Source organism: Capra hircus (assembly GCF_001704415.2).
Source record: "Capra hircus breed San Clemente chromosome X unlocalized genomic scaffold, ASM170441v1, whole genome shotgun sequence".
NCBI lineage: Eukaryota > Metazoa > Chordata > Mammalia > Artiodactyla > Bovidae > Capra > Capra hircus.
This window is the reverse complement of record NW_017189517.1, coordinates 5,225,611-5,247,134: the sequence shown is the minus strand read 5'-3', so window position 1 is coordinate 5,247,134 and position 21,524 is coordinate 5,225,611. Positions and strand designations below refer to the sequence as shown.

Below are 21,524 nucleotides of genomic sequence, written 5' to 3'. Positions count from 1 at the left end.
TACATTCTGGGGCTCTAAAGTACAAGATAGTAATTACAGTTAGCAGTACTGTATTATATACTTGAAATTTGCCAAGTGTGTATACCTTAAATGGTCTCACCACAAAAAAGAAATAGTAATTGTGTGACATGTGTGAAGTGTTAACTATAATGCTATGGTGGTCATCATACAGCAATATACTAGTGTATGAAATCAACATGTTGTGCACCTTAAACTTTCTCAATACTATATGTCAATTACATTTCAATAAATCTGGGAAAGAAAGATAATTTTTTCTTTTTGGAATGGCCTCCAGCCCTATGAGAATCCAAAGGGGAGGGAGAGTTTATTTTTGGGAATCAAAGAAAGTCTTCGGGAAAGGACATGTGACCAAGTCCCAACAACCCAGGCTGTTGAAGTGCACACTCACATAGACTTTAGGTTTAAAAAATCTCCTTCAGCCTTCATTTGTTTGTGGATGTATGAGCTCTGAGGGTGGGCATACTATTCCTCAGTGTGCCTCTAGCTTACCCAGGGAGTAGGGCTCATAGTCATGGTATTGGAACGTTCCTTCCAGAGCCCTAGTTCTTACCAGCCCTCTTCCACCCAGAGAGGCCATGGCCACTGTGAGTAGGAAGGGCTGCCAGAGGTGGAACAAGGCTGCTGCCTCTGTGCCTGGCTGGGAGCACAGGCGGAGAAGCTCTGCTTCAGATGAGGGCAGCTCGCTTGCCACCACTCATTCCGTAGCTAGAACCTGGAAGCAGTGCTTTTCACTCTGAAGACCTACTTGTCTGTGGTCTGAGTTAGGTGAAATGGCTCTTGTCCTGATAATCTTGAAAAGTTCTTCTGGAACCCCAGTCACCTTAGTCATGGGAGCAGAAAGTGAAATATTTCCTTTTACTTCTGTTGTGTTCCCAAAGAAAATATTCTAGGAGACCAGGCTCATATCCAGCTTTTATCCTTTTTTTGCAAATGTAGTAAACACCTGATGTAGGGGCTTCATAAAAAACAGGTTTTCATGGGCTGCTCGCTGTTCTTCCCACATTCTGGGTAATGTTTCTGTCCCTTGAGAAGTAACAGTGACGTCAGTTGGAAGGGTTGTCGTGAGGTCCTTATATAGCAGTCTAGCACAGAAGGGGAAGGACTGACCTTCTGGCTTCACTTTGTAAGTAAATGACAGCAAGTTACACAATGAGTTTCTCTGCAAGGGCCCCACAAGAAAGGCTGCAAAGTCACTCTGAAGTCGATCTGCCTGGTGCTTCCTCCCTGAGTAAGTATTTAGGTATTCGCAGAGAACAAACCGGAAGTGCTGAGTATTAGTCTGTAGGTATTTTGCAGATATCTCTTCTAGGGAAATGAAGACTGGCACCGAATGGTGATGTATCCAAAGTGGTTTCTCCATGACAAGATCCACAAAGTAGGAATCCAGCAGGTTCCCCTCAAAAGCAGTGCTGATGCAGACACATACTCCTTGGCTGGTCAGCTTCCCGCTGATCCCTGTAAAACGATATGCCTGTAGAATGGCATTCATATTTTCCTGTTTTCTCTCCAAAATTTCTTGCTCACTAATCTCTAATGTTTGGTCAGGTTCTACATTGGCAGTAGATGCTTTAACTCTGGCTTGACGCTGTTTCACTTCAGCCCTCAGCTTATCTTGCAGACGTTTCAGTTCATGAATCCTGGCTTCAAGAGCCTGTGCGTTCTGAGGCTCTTCCAATTTTTTATGGGATTTGCTCACTTGAGTCTCCAGTCTTTCCAAGTGAGCTAAAACACCTCCGTGACACTTGCTGTCTTGTCTTAAAGTATTTTCCAGCTCCATCTCCTCCTCAGATTTTCAAAGGCCTTCCTAGAAAAGTTGTCACTATAATTGAGTTATCCTCCAGGTCCCTGCGCGCTGCCGTGGCACCATGCCTCTGGATCCCCTCTCTGGGTTACCTAGCACACGGAAGGGGCTGTTAAGAGGCCTCTCAGCCTTCCACCCTGATCAGAGCCCCGTCTGCCACTGGGTCTGGCTTTCCCTTTATCACCTCTCCTCTTGCTCACTCTAGCCAGGGCCAAGAATTCCCGCCATCCTCGGCTTCAAAATCAAGCCAAGAGTCCAGAAAGAGAATTCTTTAAAAAAAAAAAAATAAAAGCCTTCACTACTCTCAATATGTTAGATCTCTTATATTTTGCAGGAATTGAGCTTCCCCATCACGAGGCAGGCCTGTGAAGAACTTCCCGTAGTAAGAAACTGACATCTCTGAACAATAATATAAATACTTCTGGGAACAGACACCTCCTTTCCCCATAATAAAAAGAAAAGAAAGAAGCCTCATGAGAGACCTCAATCCAGAGGCATTCAAGTAAGCTTTGACTAGATTCCTGACCCATAGAAAATGAGATATTAAGTATTTGTTATTTTAATCTGTTATATTTTTGGTAATATGTTATCCACCAATAGCAAACAATACAGGCACACAAGAAATAAAAGTTGGAAGCTTTTCTGTTCTTCAGTTCAGTTGCTCGGTTGTGTCTGACTCTTTGCAACCCCATGGACTGCAGCACACCAGGCTTCCCTGTCCATCACCAACTCCTGGAGCTTGCTCAAACACATGTCCATCGAGTTGGTGATGCCATCCAACCATCTTATTCTTTGTTGTCCCCTTCTCCTCCTGCCTTCAATCTTTCCCAGCATCAGGGTCTTTTCCAAGAAGTCAGTTCTTCGCTTCAGGTGGCCAAAATGCTGGAGCTTCAGCAACAGTCCTTCCAATGAATATTCAGGACTGATTTCCTTTAGGATTGACTGGTTCTTAACTTTCTGTTCTTAATTTTAAATTTAAAAGGTGGAAAAAGTGGTGGGGGTGGAGTCTAGTGAGAGCTAGGTCCAGAGAACATGGACGCTTGACTAGAGCTAGAAGTTTAAAGAGACCCAGCATTGCCAGAACCTCAGTAGGAAGGAAGTGGCCTTTATTCCTTCCTGCCTTCCAATCTCCTACCAGTGTCACCCACTGGTGGCAACAGAGTTGAAATGATACAGAGCTGAGGAATAGAGCAAGGAAAACAAAGGCAGAGGATGGATGTGAATGGAGAAGAGTCAGTACCGGCATCATATGTACAATACACTGAAACATAACTACCTGCTCAGATTGAGAAAATAGAGCTATTTTATTGTAGAAAGTGAAGTGAAGTGAAGTGAATCACTCAGTCGTGTCTGACTCTTTGCGACCCTGTGGACTGTAGCCTACCAGGCTCTTCTGTATTTTCCAGGGAAGAGTAATGGAGTGGGTTGCCATGTCCTTCTCCAGGAGGTCTTCCCAACCCAGGGATCGAACCTAGGTCTCCCACATTGTAGGTAGACGCTTTACCATCTGAGCCATCAGGGAACAGGAAGAAAAAAATAGCATATTGTAAAACTTCTTATTAAAGCATTTTTTCCTCATACTTTCTAACATTTATTGGTTTTTGTCATTAAAAGATTAATTATAAAATAAAAAAAAAAGATTTCCCTTGAAAAATCTCTACCTCTAAACCTATATAACATAGGAAATGTTCAGAAATTAAAATTTGTTGTGAAAAAAAAAGAAACTTTTAAAAGAATATTCTGGAGCACGACAAGTGGGAAAGTCTTGAATTGCCTCAGAGACAAAGCTTCCTTTGAATTTCAGAGATTTGTAACATTTCTCATGTAGCAACAGGAAGCTTGGGATTTTTGCCAAATTTTCAAAACAGTCATCGCTGTGTTTGCAAAAATTTGTGATACTAACCTGAAATGATGTGAGTACTCAAACAAAAAAGTTTCACAAACAAAAATAATGCTTTTTATTCTTTGTAGGATTACTTCTAATAAGAGAAAATGAGAAGAAACTTAAAAATCAAACAATAGTAATATTTCAAAATGAATTTTGGCTAAAGAAAGCATATTACAATCAGGAGTGTATGATCCAACAAAGTATATTCAGTACAATGGTGTAGGCTTAGGCCTGAATGCAGTGGGCTATGAATGCCATGGGGGTTAAAGATGAATATTGAACAAATGACCGTGACTCTTTTATAGGCCTGGCCTCTACACAAGAAGAAAGATCATGGAGGACTTAAATGGGAAAGTAAGCAATTTTGTTTTTAGGAAAAGAATGTTAAAGGTTTTTAATATAATGGTAAAGAGAGAGTAATAGGTAAAAAAGAAGTGGAAAACTGGATTGGAAAGACACCCACAAGGGTATAGAAGGAAAGGGTTAAGAAAAAAACAGACAATGTCTGGGAAAGGAGGAAAGGAGACAGAAGCGCAGTTCAGCCCCTGCAGATTTCTTCTGTAGCAATTATGAATGAACATCTTAGACCTCAAAGTGGAGAAAGAAAGCATCTGGATAGATTAAACTTTCATGCTGAATTCATGAAACAGAAGGACAAAGGGCCAAGGAGTGGAGAATAATAATTAGAAAGACAGGCAATGACATGATGGATTGTGTAATATGTAAATGCAAAGTATGAAAGAACTGGAAAGTTAAGCAAGTATGATACATGATGGATTGAACAGGAATTTAAATTGCAGCATAATCTGTTCTGAGAGATTATAAGGATTAGGTTGTTGAACATGTACTAACATGTACTAATCTGATGGATGATATTTAGAGAAACAGATTATCAGTGGAGTGAAGGAGTTCAAATAAGTGAAAACTACAGTGTTGTGTGGACACAGCATTCCTTGGATAATGACAAAGCTTAAGGCAGAAAGGAAGATGGGATAAGTTACCAGACTTCAAAAGTGAGGAAACATTGACCAGAATGTTGGTAGATGAGCATAACAACAATAAATATTGAATGGTGTTGCCAGATGGTGCTGTCAGAGTCGGACACAACTGAGTGACTTCACTTTCATTTTCATGCATTGGAGAAGGAAATGGAAACCCACTCCAGTGTTCTTGCCTGGAGAATCCCAGGGACAGTGGAGCCTGGTGGACTTTCATCTATGCGGTCGCACAGAGTCAGACACAACTAAGATGATTTAATAGCAGCAGCTGTCAGAGTAGTAGTTGTTCTACATTTATTCAGTTAGACAGTTTTTATTGAGCTCCATGCTGCAGTTTGTGCGGTCACAAAGTATCAGACACGACTTATCAACTGAACAACAATGGTAAGGATGGGCTTCCCAGGGGGCTCAGTGGTAAAGAATCCACCTGCCAATGCAGGAGATATGGGTTTGATCCCTAGATTGGGAAGATTCCCTGAAGGAAGGCATGGCAACCCACTCCAGTATTCTTTCCTGGAGAATCCCATGGACAGAGGAGCCTGGTGGGCTACAGTCCAATGGGTCACAAAAAGTCAGACACAACTGAGCACACACCCATGATATGCATAAACATTGGGGATCCAATCTGTGTAAGATATTCACTAGACACTTAAGATGTTAAGCAACTAGTAACCAGGATATATTTTAGGAATAACTTATACTGCACAAATATAGAGACAAAATTATTTGAAGGACAATTTTTTTTTAAAGGAAAGAAACACAGGCATGCAAGGGAATTCCCTGGTGCTCCAGTGGTTAGGACTCCACCAAGGGCCCAGGTCCAATCTCTTGTTGGGGAACTATTAAATTGGTGCAAAAGTAATTATGATTTTGCATTGGTGAAATTTGCCATTTGATATTGGAATACATTCTTAAATGTGGTTATGCTATACATCATTTTAAGGCACATTTCTTGCTTTATTTTTTTTTTTGCAAGTGACTTAATATTTGCTGCATATTTTATATTTATTTTAGACTAGGGAATTTGTGTTAGACAAAAAGCAAATTTGAGCGATTTTCTTATTCTGGTCCAAAATGGGTGGTAAAGCAATTGAGACAACTTACAGTATCAACAAAGCATTTGGCCTAGGAACTGCTGGTTCAAGAAGTTTTAAAAAGGAGACAAGAGCCTTGAAGATTAGAAGCACAGTAGCCAGCTATCAGAAGTTGACAACAACCAATTAAGAACCATCATCAAAGTTGATCCTCTTACAACTACATGAGAACTTGCCAAAGAACTCAACATTGACCATTCTACAGTTGTTTGGATTTGAAGAAAGTTGGAAAGGTGAAAAAAGCTCAATAAGTAGGTGCTCCAAGAGCTGACAAAAACCTAAAAAAATCATTATTTTTGAAGTGTCATCTTCTCTTATTTTACACAAAAACAATGAACCATTTCTCGATCAGTTTGTGATGTGCAATGAAAAGTGGACTTTATATGATAACTGGTGATGATAAGCTCAGTGGTTGGGCCAAGTAGCTCCAAAGCACTTCTCAAAGTCAAACTTGCATGAAAAAAACATTCATGGTTACTGTTTTGTGGTCTGCTGCTGGTCTGATGCACTACAGCCTTCTACATCCCTGCCAAATCATTACATCTGAGAAGTATGATCAGCAAATTGATGAGAGGCACCAAGAACGTTGATGCTTGCAGCTGGCATTGGGCAACAGAAAGGCCCACTTCTTCTCCATGACAATGCTGGACCACACATTGCACAGCCAATGCTTCAGAAGTTAAATGAATTGGGCTACAAAGTTTTGCCTCTTTCTCTGTATTCACCTAACTTCTTGCCAACTGACTACCACTTTTTCAAGCATCTTGACAACTTCTTGCAGGGAAAATGCTTCCACAACCAACCAGCAGGAGGCAGAAAATGCTTTCAAAGAGTTTGTCAAATCCCGAAGTACAGAATTTTACACTTCAGGAATAAACAAACTTATTTCTCATTAGCAAAAATATATTGATTTTAACAGTTCCTATTTTTATTCATAAGGACGTGTTTAAGCCTAGTTATAATGATTTCAATTTCACAGTCCGAAACCACAATTACATTTGCACCAACCTAATGCGCTCCTGTAAAGCCACATGGCTTAAAAAAAAAAAAAAAAAAAAAAAAAAAAGACAGAAAAAAGAAAGAAACACATGCTAAGACAACTGATATCAGTAATGTTCTTAGGAAGCAGATTCTAAGAATGGAGATATAGAGTTTGGCCACTCCCAACTGGCGGGCAAATCACTCGTGGTAGATTGCATGTTAATATTCCCTGGAATGTTGAAGTAGTTATTCATATGTGGTCAACTTAGAGGAGGTCCAAGTGAAAGGGAATGTATTGGCTTATGCAATCTCTCTGGCTTTTAAGAAAAAAGGGAGAAACTGTAATAAGTTTTGTGAAATGTGGTGGTCATTGTTCAGGACGGGTGACACTTTGCAAAGAAAAAAAATAGCATTCTGTTCAATCAATCAAGTTCTGTACAATCAATCACCAAATTAAAGCACAATATAAGTTAGATGGCTCCTTTTCTGTTAGTTGTTCAATCATGTCTGACTCTTTGTGACCCCATGGACTGTAGCCCAGTAGGCTGTTCTGTACATGGAATTCTCCAGGCAAGAATACTGGAGTGGGCTCCCATGCCCCTCTCCTTAGCAGTGTGTAAAGAGACTCATATGCTACCACAGGTCTGACAGAGCTAAAGATCAGACTCAGGACTTAATTGCTCCAATCACCACAATTTCAGAAAAAATGTTGAATGGATTCTTATGCTGGGAAAGTGGCCTGTGCCCAAGTCAAAGCTCTAAAATGTAAAGAGTTGGAAGCCGGAATATGGAATAGTGATACTTGTGTAAATGAATTTGAGAACCTCTAACCTCCAGAATTTCTTCAGTCCTCAGCCTATAGAATTGGTTCATAGTGTCATTAAAGAAGAACTTCCTCGCTTGCCTTTTTACCATGCAGAGGACCTTTATACTGTGCAGAGGACCATAGTGTTATGTGCTCTCTTTGAACACATATCCCTGTGTCCACAAAACCAATATCTATATTCAAATCTGTGCATGGACCCTAGAACTAATAAGTAAGCATAAGAAAGTTGCAGAATACAAGGTAATTTCCAAACTAGGTACACCATTTTACATCTCCACCAGCAATGCAAGGCATTTTTAGTTTTTCCACATCCATGCTAACACTTGTCATTATTCATTTTTTTCCCTTAATATTTGTTTTATATTGGAATATAACTGATTAGCAATGTTGTGTTAGTTTCAGATGTACAACAAAGTGATTCAGTTATACATATACATGAATCTATACCTTTTCAAATTCTTTTCCCATTTAGGTTATTAAAGAGTATTGAGCAGAGGTCCCCACGCTATATACAGTAGGTCCTTGTTAGTTATCTATTTTAAGTACAGTAGTGTATACATGTCTTTCCAAACTCCCAATCTATTTCTCCCCCTACCCTTTCATCTTAGTAACCATAAGTTCATTCTCTAAGTTTGTTTCTATCTTGTAAATAAGTTCATTTTTATTGCTAATTTTTAGATACCACATTTAAGCAATATCATATGATGTTTGTCTTTCTCTCTCTGACTTACATCCCTTAGTATGATAATTTCCAGGTCCATCCACACTCTCTGACATAAATCATAGCAATATCTTTTTCAATCCATCTCCAAGAGTAATGGAAATAAAAACAAAAGTAAACAAATGGGACCAAAATAAACTCAAAAGCTTTTGCACAGAAAAGGAAACCAAAAACAAGTGAAAGGACACCCTAAAGAATGGGAGAAAATATTTGCAAATGATGTGACCGACAAAGGATTAGTCTCCAAATTTTACAAATAGCTGATACAGCTCAACACCACAAAAACAAACAACCCAATAAAGAAAAAGAAATGGGCATATCTAAATAGACATTTCTCCAAAGAAGACATACAGATGGCCAAGAGGCACATGAAAAGATGTTCATTGAAATATAAGTCAAAACTATAATGATATAGCACCTCACACCAGTCAGAATGGTCATCATCTAAAAATCTACAAACAATAAATGCTGGAGAGGGTATGGAGAAAGGGAACCCTCCTACACTGTTGGTGGGAATGTAAATTGGTACAACCACCATAGAGAACCACTATATAGTATGGAGAGTCCTTAAAAAACTAGGAACAGAACTACCATATGACCTAGGAATTCCACTTCTGGGCATATATCCAGAGGAAATCATAATTCAAAAAAGATGCATGCACTGTAAGGTTCATTACAATATTGTTTTCAATAGTCAAGACACAGAAGCAACCTAAATGTACATTAACAGAAGAATAAAAAAGACACAGCACATATATACAATGGAATATTACTCAGCCATTAAAAAGAATGGAATAACATAGTTTTTATAAAATTACTTCCACGTAGTGGGTGTGAAGAGGATTTCATTGTGGTTTTGATTTGCATTGCTCTAAAGACTAGTGATGTTGAGCATCTTTGATGTGCTTATTGGCCATTTGTATATCTTCACTGGATAAGTATTCAAGTCTTTTCCCCTTTTATATGTTACAGGCATGTCTCATTTTATTGTGCTTTGTAGATATAGTGGGCTTTTTTTTTTTTACAAGTTGAAGGTTTCTGGCAATCCAGAATTGTTGAATGATAGCATTTTTCTAGAAATAACATATTATTTAAATCAAGATATGTACATTTTTTTTAACATAATGCTACTGCATACTTCATAGACTACACTATAGTATAAACATATGGTATATGGAGTAAAGGAAATATACCCATCTGAATGCAGAGTAGTAAAAAATAGCAAGGAGAGATAAGAAAGCCTTTCTCAGTGAAAAATCCAAAGAAATAGAATGGGAAAGACTAGAGATCTCTTCAAGAAAATCAGAGATACCAAGGGAACACTTCATGCAATGATGGGCACAATAAAGGACAGAAATGGTATGGACCTAACAGTAGCAGAAGATATCAAGAAGAGGTGGCAATAATATGCAAAACAACTATACCAAAAAAAGATCTTCATGACCCAGATAACCACAATGGTGTGATCACTCACCTAGAGCCAAACATCTTAGACAGTGAAATCAAGCATTGTTATGAACAAAGTTAGTGGAGGTGATGGAATTCCAGCTGAGCTATTTCAAATCCTAAAAGATGATGCTATGAAAGTGCTGCACTCAGTATGCCAGCAAATTTGGAAAACTCAGCAGTGGCCACAGGACTGGAAAAGGTCAGCTTTCATTCCAGTCCCAAAGAAAGGCAATGCCAAAGAATGTTCAAACTACTGCAAAATTTCACAAGCTGGCAAAGTAATGCTCAAACTCTCCATGCCACGCTTCAACTGTACATGAATCAAGAACTTCCAAAAGTTCAAGTTGGAGTTAGAAAAGGCAGAGGAACCAGAGACCCAATTGCCAACATCTGTTGGATCATATAAAAATCAAGAGCATTCCAGAAAAACATCTACTTCTGCCTCATTGGCTATGCCAAAGCCTTTGACTGTGTGGATCACAATAAACTGTGGAAAATTCTGAAAGAGATGGGAATGTCAGACCACCTTACTAGACTCCTGAGAAACATGTATGCAGGTCAAGAAGCAACAGTTAGAACTGGGCATGGAACAATAGACTGGTTCCAAATAGGGAAAGGAGTACGTCAAGGCTGTATATTGTCACCCTGCTTATTTAACTTATATGCTGAGTACATCATGCAAAATGCTTGGTTGGATGAAGCACAAGCTGGAATCAAGTTTGCAAGGAGAACTATGAATAACTTCAGATATGCAGATGACACCACCCTTATGACAAAAAGCGAAGAGGAACTAAAAAGCCTCTTGATGAAAGTGAAAGAGGAGAGTGAAAATGCTGGATTCAAACTCAACATTCAGAAAACTAAGATCATGGCATCTGGTCCCATCACTTCATGGCAAATAGATGAGTAAAATGGAAACATTATTTTCTTGGGCTACAAAATCGCTGTAGATGGTGACTGCAGCCATGAAATTAAAAGACACTTGCTCCTTGGAAGTAAAGCTATGACCAACCTAGACAGCATATTAAAAAGCAGAGACATCACTTTGCCGACAAAGGTTTGTATAGTCAAGGCTATGGTTTTTACTGCAGTCATGTACAGATGTGAAAGTTGGACCATAAAAAAAAATGCTGAGTGCTTGTTCATTGCAGCACTATTTACAATAACTAGAGTGTGAAAGCAACCGAGATGTCCATCGACAGATGAATGGATAAAGAAGTTTTGATTCATATACATAATGAAATGTTACTCAGCCATAAAAAGGAACACATTTGAGTCAGTTCTAATGAGGTGGATGAACCTAGAACCTATTATACAGAGTGAAGTAAGTTAGAAATAGAAAGATAAATATTGTATACTAATGCATATATACAGAATCTAGAAAAATAGTATTGAAGAATTTATTTTCAGAGCAGCAATGGAAAAACAGACATAGAGAGAATAGACTTATGGACATAAGGAGAGGGGAGGAGAGGGTGAGATGTATGGAGAGAGTAACATAGAAACTTACATTGCCATGTGTAAAATAGATAGCCAACGGGAATTTGCTGTATGTCTCAGGAAACTCAAACAGGGGCTCTGTATCAACCTAGATGGGTAGGATGCGGTGGGAGATGGGAGGGAGGATTGAAAGGGAGGGAATAAATGTATACCTATGTCTGTTTCATGTTGAGGTTGGACAAAAAAAACAACAAAATTCTTTAAAGCAATTATCCTTCAATTAAAAAATGAATATTTATTTTAAAGCTGCACACCAAAGAATTGATGCTTTTGAACTGTGGTGTTGAAGAATACTCTTGAGAGTCCCTTGGACTGCACGGAGATCAAACCAGTCCATCCTAAAGGAAATCAGTCCTGAATATTCATTGGAAGGACTGACACTGAAGCTGAAGCTCCAATACTTTGGCCACCTGATAGGAAGAGCCGGCTCATTGGAAAAGACCCTGATGTTGGGAAAGATTGAAGGCAGGAGGAGAAGGGGATGACAGAGAATGAGATGGTTGGATGGCATCACTTACTCAAAGGACATGAGTTTGAGTAAGCTATGGGAGATGGTGATGGATAGGGAAGCCTGGTGTGCTGCAGTCCATAGGGTCACAGAGTCGGACATGACTGAGCTACTGAACTCACTGACTAACCCTCCCTCATCCCCTGCTCTGCTCTCTATGATGTACTGGCTGACACCCACAGCCTGTAATTTGTAAGCTCACTAACATTTTGTTGCCATGTTGGTTCAGCCAACTGATGGCACCAGCAGGAGATTACAATGCAGATGAATGAAGCAGCTAGAGTTTTTCTCCTTTTCCCTCTAGATCAGGTGGCTCTCGTTCCATGGCTACATTTTCTCCATGGCTTCAACTCCCCTAAGACTGGCTCACCATGCCTCCAGATCCTATTGAAGGCAACAATTAGACTCCAATAATACTACCATCTTTCTTTTTCCTCTCAGGCTAAAGGTGGGAGTGACTTCCTCAAGTTGCTAATTGTTGGGTTCCCCACTTCTCCCTTGTTCAGCTTTTCCATATGTTGTGAACCTGATCCCCTACATTAAATTCCCTGTGTTATATATTTACTGTAGTTTCTATTTGCCTGGATAATCCCTGACTTTAACATGTGTGACCAATCATAGTGACAGATTTTCTAGCATTAAACCTATTCACCTTCATGGGATAAACCCAACTCAGTCACTGATAGTCAAATATGTTTGTGTCTGTTACAATTAATAACCCAAAACCAAACACCCCTGGATCATGAAACCTCCTAATATTCTCTTTTGTCCTCTTCAAATCCTACACAAAAATGTTTTTACACACTTTAGTGTGTGTATATATACACATACATATATAGATTATAATAGCATAAGTAATAATGATATATTCAACTTGCAAAATATTTAAGCAGTACATATGAAGCTATATAATACTATCTGTATGATACAGCTCGAGTGATACTCAGTGAGAAATGTATAGTTTTCAATAGATGTCTTAGAAAATATTTTTTTTTAATACATGAGACTGGATGCTTGGGGCTGGTGTGCTGGGACAACCCAGAGAGATGGTATGGGGAGAGAGGAGGGAGGGGGTTTCAGAATGGGGAACACGTGTATACCTGTGGCAGATTCATGTTGAGGTATGGCAAAACCAATACAATATTGTAAAGTAATTAACCTCCAATTAAAATAAATTTATATTAAAAAAAGAAAACAAGAAATATTTAGAACAGATAAATACCTAAAGAATGTACAGAGTTAATAGCATATTCAACCTAAAGAAATAGAAACCAGGAAGTAAGGAAGATAAATGCAGAAAAAATGAAATAGAAACAGCAGAACCAATTAACATAAGATACTTATAAGGTGATCATATTTGCAAATATGGTTACTAAAAAAAGATCAGGAACAAAAGCATGAAATAGACTGTACAAAATTTAGATGAAGAGATTTTAATACAAGGGAACACAAGTTCCCTCAGGATAACCACATGGTGGACAAAGAAATGTTATCACATATAGAGGTATTTCAGCTAGTAGAGTAAGAAAGAATGAGAATGAACATTCTGTGACCCCTAAAGGATTGATATACATGATAATCATGGACTGCTGACATCTTCATAAAGAAAGACCAGGCATTACACACCTCCTAATGGAAGTATACCACACAACCTAGAGAGTGCTCTTCTGAAAGAAAGAAAAACTTTTCTAAGGCATACCCACAAAAAGGGAGAGGGGGAGTTATGCAACTCATTTTTTCCCAGCCAGCTCTCCTTGTTTCAAAAACCAAATGAGGACATTGCCTTCCATCCCCATGAAAAGAATACTTGAGCAAAGCTCATTCACATAGTAGTAAATAGCATAAAATAGCATAGTCAACAAAGTAGTGAATTCAATGAGCAAATGGGCTGTGCCCAAGAAGTGAAAATATGATTTAACATTAGAAAATATTTTCAGTTGTAGGTCCATACAGTAACAAATTAGAAGAGAAAAAAAAAAATGATTGTGCCAATGGGTATAGAAAAAGCCTCTGAGAGAAACTCAACATGAGTTAATGGTACAAACTTCTAGCAACTTAGAAAGAACTTGCTTTTCCTAAATTCTACACCAAACATAGTCAGGTGTGAAATGTTCGAAGTATTTTCATTCAAGTCTTGAAAAAGACATATATTCTCACATCTACTGATCAAAATTGCACTGGAATACAAAGCCAGAGATACAGATACCAAAATGAATAACATATATAAATATTGAACAGAAAGAGATGTATTTGTAACTATACCATCATCTGCCTAGAAAATTAAAAGGAATCACTTTGTAGAATATCCAAATAAATAAAAAAAACTTCAGAAAGAACATGTATGGGAGGTCAGTCAATACAATTAATTCAAGAGCCTTGGCACACAAAGGCCATAATTAATTACTACATATAATAGACAAAATCCCATTCACAAATTAGCACATGTAACAACAATAAAATCCAGAATCCATCTAAGAGGAATTAACAAATCACACACAAAAAATGTATATGATATTTTTAAGAAGGAAAACATAAAACTTTCCTGATAGATTAAGATTTTTTTTAAGTCCCCCCAAAATTGAAATACGCCATGTTCACTGATGTGAAACAAAATATGGTAAAGATGTCAATTCTCCTTGAGTTGCTTACAGATTTAGTGACTTTTGTTGCTAAAATGCAAGTCAAGTTTGGGCTGCTGTCCTCCACTCCCGAAATCAAACCTGGAAAACCACAGAAGGGAGAATGAAAGAAAATAAAAAATGTTGTATTAGTCTCCTAAGATTGCTGTATTAAACTACCATGAACTGGCTGTCTTAAGCAACAGAAATTTATTCTCTTACAGTTCTGAAAGCCAGATGCCCAATATCAGTTTCATTAGGGTGAAATGATGGTACTGGCAAGGCCGCACACCCTCTGGAGACTGTAGGTTGGCGATCCCCAAGCTTTTGGCACCAGGGACCAGTCGTGTGGAAGACAGATTTTCCATGGACAGAGGGAGGGGTGGTTTCAGGATGATTCCAGCACATGACATTGATTGTGTATTGTATTTCTAGTATTACATCAGCTCCACCTCAGATCATCAGGCATTAGACCCCAGAGGTTGGGGACCACTGCTCTGGGGGAAAGCCCATTCCTTACCTTTACTGGCTTCTTGTAACTGCTGGCCTTCCTTGGCTTATGGGAACATGACTGAAATCTTCAAGGTCAACATCTCCAAATAGTTCCCTGCTCCATCTTCACATTGCCTTCTCAGCTTGTCAGTTCTCCTGCCTCTGTCTTGTTAGGAAACATGTGATTCTATTTAGGACCCACCTGGATAATCCAGGCTAATCCCTCCATGGAAAGATTCTTAATCATATCTGCAAAGACCCTTTTCCCAAAGAAGGTTCTAGGGATTGGGATAGGAGATCTTTGGGAGGGCCATTTTTCAGCCTACCAAAAATATCAACAACCAAGTCTAAACAAAAAAGCATGAGAAACCCTTGGTGGAGAAAAAAGAAGTGGTACTTGGTGAGAGGGTGGGAGGTGGCAGACAAGTTTGTGAAGGTCCATAGACAAAAATAGACCTCAGATGAAGGGAGGTGGGAGGAATATTTTTAAACATACCACCTCAGCCCACAGAGGCCAGTAGGCCCAGGGCAGTTTCAGGAAAAATTAGGTTGATTGATGCAGTATGACTCCAGAGCCTGTGTTAATCACCACCTGAAATCACTTGAGTGAAGCCTGACTTCGAAAACATACTTTTAAATTTATTTATGTTTTAATTAAAGAATGATTGCTTTATAGAATTTTGTTGTTTTCTGTCAAACCTCAACATGAATCAGCCATAGGTATACATATATGCCCTCCCTTTTGAACCTCCCTCCCATCTCCCACCCCTCTCCACCCCTCTATGTTGGTACAGAGCCGCTGTTTGAGTTTCCTGAGGCATACAGCAAATTCCCATTGGCTATCTATTTTACAAATGGTAATGTAAATTTCCACATTATTCTCTCCATACATCTCACCCTCTCCTCCCCTCTTCCCATGTCCATAAGTGAAAACATATTTTTGATTAAAAGAATGTTCTAAAAGTGGAATAGCAACTATAAGGGTGAAACACACACACACACACACACAGATCCTTCATAAAAAGATGCTTCATAAAATATAAAAATAAAATATATTCATAAAATATATTCCTTAATGTCAATGAGGCTTAAGAAAAATGGAAATCACTATACTGGATAATGCAGTGTGAGAACTTCAAAAGAGCAGAATCTCCCCAAATCACACTGCTCTACCACTTCAGGGTAGGAAATAAAGTGTTAGAACAAAATGTTTCCAAAGTGTATGTCTGGCTGGTGAAGAGACCCATAGGAAGACAAGATGCTTTTCTGAATATCCACCACCTGTCATGAGGCAGTGCTGCTCTCCCATCTAGCTCCTGGGAACTTAAACCTTTCTCTGGAAGGTTTGCAGCTGGGCAAATGCTCACAGCTGGCAGAAAACAAGGAACCTACCAGAGAGCATTTAATCAAGAAGGCAGCAGCCAAGAGAAGCACATTTATGAGTGAGGACTGAGGAGTCCAACCCCCGCCCCCCAGAACCCTGTGGGCCCTGCAGTACCCTGTTCCACCCCTGATGTCAATCCTGGAAGACTCCCAGTAGGTTTGTCGGGATTGATACTGCCCTCCTCTTTTCTGACTCTTGCGAACTCCAAGGTGACCCGTGATTAAGGGAGGCGGCCCTCATGGGGAGGGGGTACCAGCAATTCCAAGAGTCAAACTGATCCCGTGGGATGACCAAATTGCCTGCCAAACAGAAGAGAATAGGCCTCCACTTCGTCTAGGCCCACTTTCAGCTCTCGGAGGCCCTATGCAGGGTCCTTGGATGTAGTTGCTGACTTTAAGCTTGGGAATCTGAAGACGAGGCTTCAACTGCAGTGATTATACTCAGGTCAGCAAAGGGACAAGGCCCAGACTCTGCCAGTTGTCAGAGGGAGGATCCTGAAGAAACTGCAGACACCTGCCTTTTCCATCTGCTTCATGAGGCCCCAGGTATGGTTGACAGATGACCCCTCCCATCCACACTTCACTGTCAAGACCTCACGGAGATGGTGCTCTTGGCCTGCAGGGCACATCTCAGACCAGCAAAAGAAAGGGGGCCCAGGCCCTGACAGGAGTAAATAGGAACACCTTGAGGACTGAGGTGTCCCCCACCTTAGAGCCAGAGGGGGATCCTCACAGAAATTCACCCCAACTAGTAGTGTCAGCCCCAGAGACGTGGACAAGTGCTGGCAGGATAACCCCTCTCCCATTCTGGGTCAGGGATCTTGGGAGGTGAGACGATCAGTTTGATGGGGCATCAGGTCGGCAGGCCAAGAAGGCCCAGACCCCTTCGCCAGGCATGAAAGCAAGGCCCATAAGAGACTGGCGGAGGGGAGAGCCCACTGCAGAAAGGTGGGCCCAGCCCCGTCCTTACTGTCCACCCAAGGAAGGGTTTCGGATGTGATGTTTCCTACTTCAGCTTTCAGAGTCTGAAGGGGTGAGGCCTGGGGCCAGCAGGGTCTGGAGTCCCAGGGGTGGCCCCGCCTTGATGTGAAGATCCTGAGGGACAGCAAAGAAAGGTTTTCCGTGCAGACATTCAGGGCCCTACCGAAACCGAGGGGCTGTGCTCAGCCCTGGGCCACTCCCTGACCCAATTTCACCCTGTCAGGGGTAGCTGTGATGACACTGAGCAGAACTGAGGCGTCATCACCACAGAGAAAGGGTGGCCCACAGAAACCTGCCCTGCTCCTTGCTCCAACCCAGGAGACCTCAGGTAGGAGCCACTGGGTGCGGACTCTAGGCACTTTGGTGTCGGGTAGGGCAGGCTCCAGGAGATGTCCAGTGAGGGCTGGCTGAGAACCTGCCCAGGTGGGAAGGCAGATCGGAGGGTACCCCCTACCCCAGAACAGATGGCCTCTACCCTGCTGTGGTACCCAAGAGGCCCTGGGCAGAGGTGGCCAGTAGTGGTAGGTTGTGCTCCCATCATGGGGCTTGGGTCTCTCACAGAGAAGCAAGGCTGCAAACTGAGGATGCCATGTCTGCTCAGCTGTGGAGGATGTGAAGCGGGCTTGGTCAGGTGTAAAGATGAATCATGTGATGGGCCCTCCTAGCCTAGATATGGGCGCCCCCCTGCCCCTACCTCTGAAACCCGCACAGTCCCTGCTAGCAGCCTTGGGAGACCCTGGGCAAGTGGAGTCCGATGTGGTGCCCCTTCTCTTCTTCCTCTGGGGGACGTCAGCAGAGTGACAGGGCCTAGATGCTGGCAGGGGAAAGTGCTGGGACTCTGAAGGAGCATTGAGGGAACCATCCACCCCACGACAGAAGGGACATCACAGAGCTTGGCCCCACCGCTTCTGTCAACACTACAGGGACCACAACTGTGTCTGTAGTCTGCATCCTGAGGAATCCTCTCAGTTTCCCTCCTCAAAGTTCTAAGATCTGGGAGGTGACAGCCATGGTCTGAGGCCTGGGTTCTCAGGTCAGCATATGGGAGAAGGCCTGGCCAGCTGCAGCAGTCAAAACGAGGTGCACACCCTGAATGTCTCCCAAGGTCCTGCCCACCCCAAAACAGAGAATCCATAGTGCCTGACCCCACCTGGCCTACTCTCAGCCCTGGAATCCTTGGGTTCCACCCTGAGGAACTATCTCGCTTCTTCTTTCGTTCTTAGGTTGACCAGAACAGAAGCCCATGACACCTGGGAGATCCCCTAAAGAGGAGACCTGTAAGCTTCCTTTGGCAGAGCCATCCTGGGTGAGGGGATTTTCTCAGCTGAGGCCACTCTTGCTCCTTCAGTGTCCCACTGTCCTGCTGGCTAACTCCAATACCAGCCATCATGTCTCTGGGTCAGAAGAGTGAGTGCTGCAAGCTTGAGGAAGACCTTCAGACTCCAAAAGAGGCACAGGGCCTAGAATGTGTGCAGGCCTCCATGGCTCAGAAGGAAGAGGCCACCTCCTGCCCCAAATCCACCATCTCCTCTTCCCTCACCCTGTTGATCCCTGGAACCACAGAGGAGGTGACTGTCACTGGGGCACTGAGTGTTGTCCAAAATTCTCACGGAGCCTGCTTCTCACCCACTGACACCTCAGCCACTCCACTGAGTCAATCTGATGAGAATTCCAGTAGCCAAGAGGAGGAGGAGCCCAGCAACTGCAAGACTCCACCAGATCCTGAGTCCTCGCTCAGTGGTGAGCTAAACAACAAGGTGGCTGAACTGGTGCAGTTTCTGTGTATCAAATATGTAACAAAGGAACCCACCACAAAAGCAGAAATGCTGAGGAGTGTCATCAGAGAACACAAGGACAACTTCCCTGAGATCTTCAGCAAAGTCTGTGAGTGCATGGAGGTCGTCTTTGGCATTGAAGTAAAAGAAGTGGACCCCATGGGACACTCTTATAAGCTTGTCAAAACACTCAACCTCACCTACGATGGGATGCTGATTAATGATGGGGGAATGCCCAAGACCGGCTTCCTGATACTTATCCTGGGTATGATCTTCATGGAGGGCAACTGTGCCCCTGAGGAGAATATTTGGAAAGCATTGAATATGATGGGGGTATATGCTGGGCAGGTTGATTTTATCTATGGGGAGCCCAGGAAACTCATCACCAAAGATTTGGTGGAGGAACAATATCTACAGTATCGGCAGGTGCCTCACAGTGATCCTCCACGCTATGAATTCCTATGGGGTCCAAGGGCCTATGCTGAAACCAGCAAGATGAAAGTCCTGGAGTTTTTTGCCAAGATCAGTGGGACTGACCCCACTTCCTTATTTTGGTATGAGGAAGCTTTGAGAGATGAGAGAGCCCAGGCCAGAACTGTCCCCTGGGATGATACTACTGCCATGGCCAGTGAAAATTCCAGTGCCATGTCCAGCAACCTCTTCTGCCCTGAGTGAAGTCCAGAGCAGTTTCTTCAGTCTTCATCTGAAGACAACAGTCAGTGTTCCGTGTAATGGAGGGCTAGGGTGGAACAGTCTATTAGCATTTTCATGTTTCTGTTGTATATGGGTGATTTGGACATTTAACTTTTTTTTATTGTTTTTTTTCCCAAATATTGTTTAATAAAGTTTAATTAGCTCCAGAATCTAAGCTTATGAGTGACAATGATCACACAGTTATAGCTGCTTATCACATATAAGAGTTTTACAATTTTGCAAACACACTGAGAAACCCCCCAACTTTCCCTGTGATCTGAAACAAGGCATTAGAATAGGATTTGCTTGGAAATGTGAAAGAACCCAGCAGAAAAGTTAAGGACAAAGGGACTTCCCCAGTGGCTCAGTGGTATAGAATCTGCTTGCAATGCAGAACCACAGAAGATGGTGGGTTCAATCCCTGGGTCAGGAACATCTTTGGAGAAGGAAATGGCAACCCACTCCAGTATTCCTGCCTGGACAATTCCATGGACAGAGGAGCCTGGTTTTCTATAGTCTGTGAGGTTACAGCATTCAGGAATATGCGAAAGTTATAAAGGATGGCTAATTAGGTTCATTTATCTCTTCTAGTCTGTAGTTTTTATTAAATGATACATAGCTGGATATGCTTGGCTTATTCAAGAACATGAGAGAAAGTAAATCTTAAACGTTTCTCACTGATTCATTTATTTGCCAAACATGAATTAATGGAAAGCCCTGTGTTAGAGATGGTGATCCTAGCCTAAGCAGGACACATCCCTCCCAGAAATCGGCAGGGTCTAGGAGCAGCAATCAGATGAAAAGATGGTGAGACATCCTCTAGGAGCCAACAGGGTAAAAGAACAGGTGAGAAGGTGGGGTTCCAGGGAAGAGCAGGTAAGTGTAAATGCCCTGAGCCAAGATGGCTTGAGGCTTTAGGAAACCACACTCACTTCTGCGGGGGTTCATTTTCAGTTATGCTTGGTGGTGGCAGGGGCCTAACTCTAAAAAGCTGTGTCTCACAATTGATAGAGGGTTTCCCTAGTGGATCAGATGGTAAAGAATCCACCTGCAATGTGGGAGACCTGAGTTACACCCCTGGGTCAGGAAAATCCTCTGGAGGATGGTATATCAACCCACTCCTGTTTTCTGGCCTGAAGAATCCCCATGGTCAGAGGAGCCTGGCAGGCTATACAGCCCATGAGGTCACAAAGACTGAGTGACTAAGCACAAGCACAATGGAGAGAAAAGTCTGGAATGGAAGTGTTCTTAGCAGTTCCTTTTGGATCCTGGATAAATCAGAGAGCAATTCCTACCCAAGTAAGTATGGAAAGTTTCCTGAACTTGTGTAAAACCCCAGTGCATGAACTAGGTGTTCTACACACATCATCAGCAAGTATTTCCAGGCAAATAGGATAATACTCTCTGGAAGTGATGGTAAGAAGTTGCTAGGCTGGCATTATTTTCCCTGGCCTGAGAGACCCAGAGACTTCTACATTAAGATGACATTGTAATTAGGTTATTTTGAGTGCACTGTGGTCAAAGCTAAACAAGAACTAGATTTTCGATCAGGGGAAAATGAATGAGAATACCATTTTTGGATGGGATAACAGCTGGGATGGAACTGAGTTGAATTCTAGGATGTTTGAGTGGAATTCACCTGGGGAAGACTAACCCACAGCTGATTTAATTATACATTATCCAAGGGAAATTTTATGGAATTTTGTTTACAAAGCAGCATATTTGACTTGTTAGGTCTCTGATATCTTAGAGCACTACATATTCTGAGAGGTGTTCAGTCACTCAGTTGTGTGTG

General features: G+C 41.6%; 1 protein-coding gene and 1 pseudogene across 1 annotated transcript; one reads left to right on the top strand and one right to left on the bottom strand.

Annotated features, from left to right (window-relative positions):
• Positions 1-934: 934 nt before the first annotated feature.
• Positions 935-1,798, bottom strand: LOC102181935 (annotated as a pseudogene).
• Positions 1,799-18,649: 16,851 nt separating this feature from the next.
• Positions 18,650-19,711, top strand: LOC102181664 (putative MAGE domain-containing protein MAGEA13P). The gene has a single exon (XM_005700445.2). The coding sequence runs from the start codon at positions 18,650-18,652 to the stop codon at positions 19,709-19,711; it is 1,062 nt and encodes a 353-aa protein (XP_005700502.2).
• The last annotated feature ends 1,813 nt before the right edge of the window (positions 19,712-21,524 follow it).